This window comes from Archocentrus centrarchus, chromosome 22 (genome assembly GCF_007364275.1).
Source record: "Archocentrus centrarchus isolate MPI-CPG fArcCen1 chromosome 22, fArcCen1, whole genome shotgun sequence".
Lineage (NCBI taxonomy): Eukaryota > Metazoa > Chordata > Actinopteri > Cichliformes > Cichlidae > Archocentrus > Archocentrus centrarchus.
This window is the reverse complement of record NC_044367.1, coordinates 1,695,425-1,704,078: the sequence shown is the minus strand read 5'-3', so window position 1 is coordinate 1,704,078 and position 8,654 is coordinate 1,695,425. Positions and strand designations below refer to the sequence as shown.

The following is an 8,654-nucleotide window of genomic DNA, read 5'->3' as shown; positions in this document are numbered from 1 at the left end:
ACTGTTGTCTTGAAAGGTTGCTGGTTATCCGATTGCTGGGATTACTGTAGGCTCCTTACCTTGCAAATGGAGGCCACTGTTGCTGTGATCTGGCGCTATATAAATAAAGTTGAATTGAATTGAATTGTTTAAATAAAGCTGAATTATTTTTGAATGTTTCTGATTTCAGTTGCATTGTTTCACAGATAAATAATATTGATTAATCTCTGAGTAGAGCAACTGTGAATGGTTTATTTAAACATCTGAGAGATTCCACAATGTTTGTAGATATTTCCAATAAGCAATAATAACTGTGGTTACTTATAGTTCAGCAGTGCATAGTATTGATCAGTGATCAGGACTGTTATAGATCAGCTGTGCAGAGTATTGATCGGTGATCGGGGTTGTTCCGGATGTCCTGTGATGGCAGCTCTCTCTCTCTCTCTCTCTCTCTCTCTCTCTCTCTCTATTTCTCACTCTCTCTCTCTCACACACACAGACACGTCGAGCTGCCTGCACGCACCGCTCTGATCACTCTCATTGGTTTTGTATCAGCTGATCGGAGCGGGTTCGGCTCTGGGTTCGGCTCCGGGTCGGGCCCCCCTATGCGGCTCTGGTTTGATCCGGTTTCTTCTGGTTTGGGCTGTTTGTTCCGGAACTTTTCGGACTCTTCGGTTAGCTGTTAGCTGTTAGCCTCTCCGAGCTGCAGCGGATCGATTCTTCACTCGGAACCTTCAACCTCATTGTCCCCGTTTCAGCCCGAACGGTGCCCCGGCTTCCCGACCCGGACTCTCGGCTCAGCTCCGGCCTGACAGGCTGTTCGGTTAGCGGAGTGGCTGAGCTGACAGGCTAGCTGTTAGCCTGAGCTAGCTGGTAGCATGCCCGCGATGCTGGAGAGGAACCCGGAGGGCAAGAGGAGAGGCCGAGCCCCAGGAGGAGGCCCCGGCGGCGCGAAGACCCTGTCCGGTAATGGAACCAGCACCAACAGCTGCTGGGAAGAAGGAAGTTCAGGCTCGAGCAGCGACGACGAGCATGGTGAGTAGCCTCGATCACCGCTGCTGCTGCTGAGAGTAATCTGAGTATTGTACCGAGTATTGAGTACTGCGTGTGTGTGTGTGCGCGCAGGTGGAGGAGGGATGCGGGTCGGACCGCAGTACCAAGCCGTGGTTCCGGACTTTGACCCGGGTAAGACTCCAAAGGACTCGGGAGCCTCAAGGCGGAATGGTAGCCTCGAACAACACCACCTCTAAAGTTCGCGGCTCTGATTCCGGTCCTTGCGTGCTGGTTCCAGGTCCACGTGTGTGTCTGGTTCTGGTTCTGGTTCTGGGTTTGTTAATCTGTAAGTTTGTGTTTTTATTCATCAGAAGCAGCAGAAGGCTCTTCCTCCTCCTCTTTCAATGACAAACTTTACAGAAACAGTCACTGAAGGTCACATAAAGATCACGGAAACAATGATTTGGTAAATAAACATCTGTTTCATCAGTTCCTTTCCTGCTTTTGTTAAACAGTGGCAGTTTCCCAGAGACTCCCACCCTGTGGATCACAGGAATCCTGTGAGCTGCTCCTCCTGTAAGTCTGAGGTCTTGCAGCCTGAAAAACCTGCAGCAGGTCCGAAAAACCTGCAGCAGGTCTGACACCTTTGGTCGAGGCTTCAGGCTTGGGGTGCTTTAACTCACAAACCTTGACTCTGTCCTCACAGTGACCAATAACAGTAATCAATATTTACTCCAGAAGTCTGATCAGATTCCTGAAACCCATTAAAAAAAAAACTTCCTGATGGTTCAGCATGACCAACACTCTGAAATCAACATCAGACCACCTGCTCAGATGAAGCTTTACAGGTGAGAAGCTCTGCAGGAGGTCGATCAGGGCTTTGCCTTGTTTATTTACCTCACATTAAAGCATCAGTCATACATCTGTTGCAATGCTACAATGTATGCCGATGTCATCATTTATACCTGAGCAGGTGTGCCTGCATTGCTTGGCAGAAACACTAGGTGGCAGAGGAGTTTTTCTGCAAATTGATCCATTCACTTCCAGATTATCAAAAAAAGAAAAAGAAGAAGAAGTAGCTGGAACCCGTGGGACTGAAAGGGCCACTCATCGTCATCTTGGGCTGCACCGATACGATGTACCGTTACATTTCCAGGTGGGCACAGGTGAGGTTTAAATTAGTCCCACTGTGCTTTGTGTGACTCAGTGATGCAGGTAACAAGATCGACGATGCAGCTTTAATACCTGAAGACAACATCAGCTGTGCCATGTTTAAAAATACTTTATTGATTGATTTCTAATCAGCAAACATTTTAACTCACAATTGGCTGATAATCGTCCAGCATTCTACCCACCATGTACCAGAACCAGCACCAGCACGGCGTGAATCCCTCATGTGAACATCCCTGTGCAACCCTCAAACCGATTGCCTTATTGATCGTGAGATTCTTCATCAGATTCTGCTGATGTTGGATGTGAGAACATTTCTGATCATTTATCTCACTCACACGTGTGTGTGTGTGTGTGTGTGTGTGTGTGTGTGTGTGTGTGTGTGTGTGTGTGTGTGTGTGTGTGTGGGTGTGTGTGTGTGTGTGTGTGTTTACAGATGTGGCTCGGGCAGCTCATCTCAGGGAGAACCTGGGGATGCTGGTTTGGATCCCCAACAGCTGCTTGAACCAGACTCAGTGTAAGAAACAGTTGATTCACCTGAGAACACCTGGCTGTGAGCTCCACCCTGCGCCAAGGCTTCAGAGACTGATGCTGTTGTGTGTTTTTTCTGTTGCAGTGGATGAGTACATCGCCATTGCCAAAGAGAAACACGGCTACAACATGGAGCAGGTAAACATTCACACCCGAGCGCCTTTTTTATGCGGTGTCACATTTATACACCAGTTCACACCCGCCATCCTCAGTCACATCTTTACAAAGCAACACGTAACTGGCCTCTTTCCCACCAATAGGATTCCAGTGCCGGTGCCTTAATTTGAAGTGTTGGGCAGGTTTTCTACCACGGAAGCACTTGGTGCTTGGCCAAAAAACGGGTTCAACTCCGGCCCCTGAAACTAGCTGGTCTCGAACCAAGAACGTGTGATGAAAGCAGCAGAGGGGCGTGACTCTGTCGTCTAAACATCAAGTTTTCTTCCATATTACATGTGTATTACATGAGAAAAGCAAAGCGATTTTCACAGCTGTGAATTAGGTTGGGCTCTGAGGCTGAACTTGCTGCTTTGTATCAGTTCATATCACAGATAAAAGGACACAAAGTGCGTACTTGTCGTCTTGCTCTAATCACTGTCTGTGTTTCCCTCTGTGCTGCACACAGATGCTGCAGTAGTTTGGTTTGGACCGTAAAACGTATTTGCAGCACAAGAAAGGAGAGCGTGTTCTCCCACGTTTGTGCGCTTTGGCTTCTGTGTCCAGACGAGGACCCGCCCACACTCATACATAAAGGAGCAGTTCACACAAACACGGTGGGAGCGCGGGCCCGTTCTTAAGCGTTTCGCTGGTTCATTGGGAATAGCACGGGCACTGGCACATGAACCGGCCCCTCGGTGGTGGGAAAGTAGAAACTGTGTTCTCCACAGAGGCTGGGCAGTAACAGGTGCACAGGTGTGCTGTGATTCATGTTAGCTTTGATCAAGTCACAGTCTTCTCATATTTTGGAGGTTCAGTCGCTGCTAATCAGCTGGCCCCGCCCCTTTCTGCTCAACCCCTGAACTGGGACACACCCAGTATCGTTCAGACTCCTCCTCCTCCGTGTTGGACTGCAGCTGCAGCAGGTGGAGAGGCTCAGATCCTTTTTCTCATTTATTCTGAGAACCATGAAGGATCTCAGAGGAGCTCCTGTAGAAGGATTCAGATCGAGTGCTCTCCACCTAGTTCTTATATATACTTATGTTTCATCAGCAGGGTCATAAGATCAGTGATGGAGGTCATTACTGAGCTCCACACATCCAGAGCTTCACCATCTCTAACCAAACACCTTCTGATGAATATTTTCTGTCAGACATTACATTATATACATTATAGTGAAAGGCTGGCAGCAGGTTGGTGACCGTCTGCGTTTCACAGTGATGGTTTATCTTCTTCATTGAGTTCTCTGTGCTGTGCGGGAAAGAAAATCTGAGTTCTGTTGGGGACATTTTGAGGAGCGTGGTGCTCTGTCCTCCTGTCATGTGGCAGGTGGTCCTGATGTCCAACTTGCTCTGTTTTTAAATTTGCCTTCTCGTCATTGTCACATGTTCAGCTATTAGGGTCCCTGAAATACAGAGGACGTGTTCAGTGTTTGTAGGGACGGTGCAGATCACCACCCCAAATGTCCTTCAGTATATAGAATACAGACATTTTACCTGTCTCACCTGTCTCAGGCGCTGGGGATGCTCTTCTGGCACAAACACAACATCGAGAAGTCTCTGGCTGACCTGCCAAACTTCACTCCATTCCCTGATGAGTGGACGGTGGAGGACCGCGTGCTGTTTGAGCAGGCCTTCAGCTTTCATGGGAAGAGCTTCCACCGGATCCAGCAGATGGTACCAGTACACCCAGTTCAAGTCTCTCACTATGACCAGCACACCCAGTTTGATCAGTATCTCATTGGTCACCTGCCGTCTGTCTGTAGTTACCTGATAAGTCGATGGCCAGTCTGGTTCGGTTTTATTACTCATGGAAGAAAAGTCGCAGTAAAACCAGCCTGATGGACCGCCAGACCCGGAAACACAAAAGAGAGCGAGACGACAGGTGAGTTGGAACCTACACAGGTGTGGGTGCTACCTGAGTGGCTGATGAGCCTCAATATAAATATTTGTGTTTCAGTGATGATGAAGTCGAGGATGGGAATGGAAATTCTCCAAGTGACTTAGAGTTGGACGCAAATAAAGAGGACAGGAAGGAGGTAAATGGTTTAATGTTTATTTACTGGCTGTTTGTTTAATCTGTAAACTTTGAAAGCGAGTCCCTCGGCGTTCCGATCCCTGGCTCACGGCCCCCGAGTGTTAGAGGAACAGAACCAGGCTCAGGGAGACTCAAACAGCTACCAGTCTGGGAGTGAGGGGGAAAAGAGGAGCATACAGGGAGATAGAGGCGCTGAGCTGTCAGGTGAACACCGTCTGGTGGGGAGTTGGATATCAGGTGGTGGGGGAGGATGCTGGACGTGAAGGAAGGTGAAGGAAGTGTTAGGCCTGGTTATTTTGTGGGACTCCAGAGGCAGCTAACAGGTATCGACAGGCCAATCAGAGTGTGGCTCTGGTGGTAACCAAGGTAAAAACTCAGGTCTCAAGTCAGTTTATTTCTATAGCACATTAAAACAATCTCAGTTGACCAACATGTCTTGAGGTGATTCTGGCAAACAGTCAGGTGATTCAGGAGGGGGACGTAGCCTCCTGCTCACACTGTGGATGGGGTGGAGATGGGGCGCTGCTGACCTCACTTGAGGTCAGTCCTCAGTCCCGCTAACACGCCTTTTCTGTAGAGCGAGCAGTGACAAAGCCCATCGACCACTGTCACTTGGCTGAGGTCATGGAGATAGTTTTAAAAAAAAAAACTGACAATTTTCCTGTGTGACTGTTTTCAGGTGAGTTCAGGATCAGAGAAGTCGGAAGTGAAACCAGCTTCTAGTCTGAAGGTAAGAACATCTGAACATCACCTGACCCTAGCCTGTATGTTTGTACCCGTCTCTAAGGAAGTTGCTTCTCTCTGTTTACCTGCAGACAGGTGGGAAGGCGTCCCAGCGGATGAAGAAACGCCCCCCCAGAGGAATGTTTCTGAACCAACAGGACGTCGTTTCTCTGTCGTCCTCGTCGCCTCAGGGACTCATCAGACAGCTCGACTCTCAGCTTGTCTCCATTAAGAGACAGGTGAGTGTTGCCATGGCAACGGGGAGTTGCGATTGTCACCAAAAACCTCCCGTTAGTTACCAATGAACTGCTGAAGGAGTGAAAACAGTCAGGGCTGATCAGATGTCTCCGTTTATCGAGCTGGTCGAATGGAAACAAACTGACTTCTTCTTTGTGATTTAAACGAAAGGTCACAAAAATCAAAGCTCACCTGTACGAGCTGCATCAGGTAACAACAGCTTCACTTCTGATCACCTGTGACGCTCTGAAGGATTTCAGCATCACTGGGACTGAACTGTAAAGGGAAAATTTACCACACATAAAGCCAGAGTTAGTTCATTCAGATACAACCGACAGGAAGACTCGTTTCAGTAGACCATCATCATCATCGACTTCCTGCTTCATTTGGTCCAGAACGTGTGTGTCTGAGAGTGTGTGAATACCTGCGCTCACCTGGATCAGGTTCCAGCTTCCTGTTCCTGTTTCTAAGCCTCTCATTGGTCCGTCTCTGTTTCAGATTCAGACCATCAAACAGACCAACAGTGCTCTGAAGGAGAAGCTCGGCTCAGGGGTGGACGAGTTCAGGCTGACTGAGGTAACCTCGGCAACGTAATAACCCAACACGGCAGCCACAGTACAGCAACACAGTACAGCAACAGGGCACAGCAACCAGAGATGTTATCAGATGGTGATATAATCTCTAAAGAACATAAAAACTAACAGTGAAATAATCTGAGAGATTAAAACTGTGAGACTGGTTAATCTGCTGGTTCCTGGTTAATCTGCTGGTTCCTGGCACAGAAACAAAGATCTGAGCTGCAGTGAATGATTCTGTGTCTGAGTCGCTCTCAGTGCTGCTGCTGATTTCTAAGGTGACTCTGAGACTTTAAACACATTAAAGTTTCCTGTCCCACAGCCTGATGAAGGAGACATGGAAATCAGAGATCAGAGTGAGATTAATCTGACTGATTGAACAGGTGTTCTTGGTGTGTGTCTGTGTTTCCAGCAGAGACTCAGCAGTAGGTTAGAATCAAGCAGAACAACATTTAGATGTTTCCTGCATCAGCGCATGAATCTGCGCACGTTCAGTCTGAGCTGCTGTAACTTCACAGCTTCATTCAGAGGTTTCAGTAATGAGCTGCTCATAGAAACGTTCTCCCGGCAGAGAGTCTGCATCGCTCTGAGAACATGCTGGGAATAAACGCGGCGCTTCCAGCTGATTTTAAACTGACAATCTGAACATCAACTATGATGTGTTCAGCATCAGTTACCATGGTGATTTAACAGGTAAAAGCAGAAACTTTAAGCTCGACACAGTTCGCTGACGTAAACGTCACAGGTTGCTGGTGTTGCTGACGTTTGTTTCTTCATGTTTCAGGTGAACCAGAAGTTCAACAACCGTTGGACCACAGAGGAACAGCTGCTCGCCGTCCAAGGTAACACATGAATCAGGTGACCTCACACCTGAGAGTTCACGCTTTTTTTTTTTTTTTTTTAAAGAAAAACAACTTTTTCAGTTTATTTACTTGATTGAAAATCATAAATCAATAATCTATCGAGGTGTAGATGTGTAACCCCAACCTTTCCGCGAGGCCCTTCTCAAACCTCTCAGTCAGCGATTGGTTGATGATTGTCTGCCTTTTGACCAATCCTATGCAGCCATCAGGAAGTATGGGCGGGACTTCCAGGCCATCTCAGATGTGATTGGTAACAAGTCGGTGGTGCAGGTGAAGAACTTCCTGGTAAACTACAGACGCAGGTTTAACCTGGACGAGGTCCTGCAGGAATGGGAGGCGGAGCACGGAATGGAGGCGGTGGCAGGGGGAGGCGAGGATGACAAGATGGAGGAGAAAATGGAGGCGTGTCCTACAGAGGAGGACGAGATCACCCCTAAGCAGACCAGGGAGGTGAGGACACAAATGCCAGTATGAATTGGTGGCAGATGTACCTGTCTGACATGTGGGTCATTTGACCTCCATTTTATTAATGACTTACACGTCATGTGACTGATCATAGGCTCAGTGATTGGGTGTTTTTAAATGGACACCACAGATTCCACTAATTAAACTAAATCACTCGAAATACCCAAACTAACCACTCCTTCTCACACCTAGTTACACCTGCTCAGGTGCGGCTGTGCCTTACCGTGTTTTTGTCCTCCTGCAGGATTCGTCCTCTCCGCTGAACGCCAACAAGCCTCTGGCCTCCTGAGACCCTCCTGACCCTTTTAATTCAGGGCCCCGCCCCCAGATTTTATGATGTCATTTGTTTTATTATACGATGTTTCTCTTTGATTTTCTTCATTTATAGATCAGGTGTGGGGTTTGTTTTTTAACCTGCCGTTTGCCGCTTGCTCTGGACCAATCAGAAGTCAGCCCTGACCTGTCAGTCAAAGTGGACGGAGCTTTTTGTTGCTTATTTTTTACTTTTAATCTTTTTTTTGTCTTTTATGACTTCCTGTTTGATGTGTTGGAGGGGGCGTCAAACTTAAACAGCCATGTTGGATGACAGTGTTCAGGAAAGGGGTGTGTCCAGACCTGATGATGTCATCCTGTTTTGTTTTTTTTGTTTTGCTTTTTATTTTAGGGCTTATAGAGGAAAGACAATAAAACCAAAGCTGATCAGTAAAGTGAGTCAGTTGTTTTCTTCTTTGAGGTCACATGTAATGCAGTACTTTTCTACTGCAGTATTTGTACTTGATGCTGCAGGTGGAGGAGCAGTGCCCCCTGCTGTCTGTGGTCATGTGAGGACGTTACAGAGACAAACTGACTTCAGGTTGCAGTACAGATAGATTTAAACCCGTGTGAGTGTTTTTTTACTCAGGTGTCTTTGCTGACAGCGAACAATGAG

At 47.5% G+C, this 8,654-nt stretch overlaps 1 protein-coding gene across 2 annotated transcripts; it reads left to right on the top strand.

Moving 5' to 3' along the window:
* Window positions 1–461: 461 nt before the first annotated feature.
* rcor1 (REST corepressor 1) lies at window positions 462–8,437 on the top strand. 2 transcript variants are annotated; one of them, XM_030719346.1, is made up of 13 exons: window positions 462–1,014; window positions 1,105–1,164; window positions 2,579–2,659; window positions 2,759–2,811; window positions 4,341–4,502; window positions 4,592–4,710; window positions 4,786–4,864; window positions 5,543–5,593; window positions 5,679–5,825; window positions 6,322–6,399; window positions 7,183–7,240; window positions 7,464–7,711; window positions 7,971–8,437. In XM_030719346.1, the coding sequence occupies exons 1-13, from the start codon at window positions 858–860 to the stop codon at window positions 8,013–8,015; spliced, it is 1,338 nt and encodes a 445-aa protein (XP_030575206.1). In that variant the 5' UTR covers window positions 462–857; the 3' UTR covers window positions 8,016–8,437. The 2 variants fall into 2 exon arrangements, with proteins under 2 accessions (XP_030575206.1, XP_030575207.1); XM_030719347.1 differs by lacking the exon at window positions 6,322–6,399.
* Window positions 8,438–8,654: the final 217 nt, after the last annotated feature.

Bases quoted from the DNA above. Each gene is read 5' to 3' on its own strand.
- rcor1 (XM_030719346.1), top strand. From the start codon at position 858: ATGCCCGCGATGCTGGAGAGGAACCCGGAGGGCAAGAGGAGAGGCCGA. The intron at 4,711-4,785 runs GTGAGTTGGAAC...TTTGTGTTTCAG, and splicing joins AAAAGAGAGCGAGACGACAG to TGATGATGAAGTCGAGGATG. The intron at 4,865-5,542 runs GTAAATGGTTTA...GACTGTTTTCAG, and splicing joins ATAAAGAGGACAGGAAGGAG to GTGAGTTCAGGATCAGAGAA.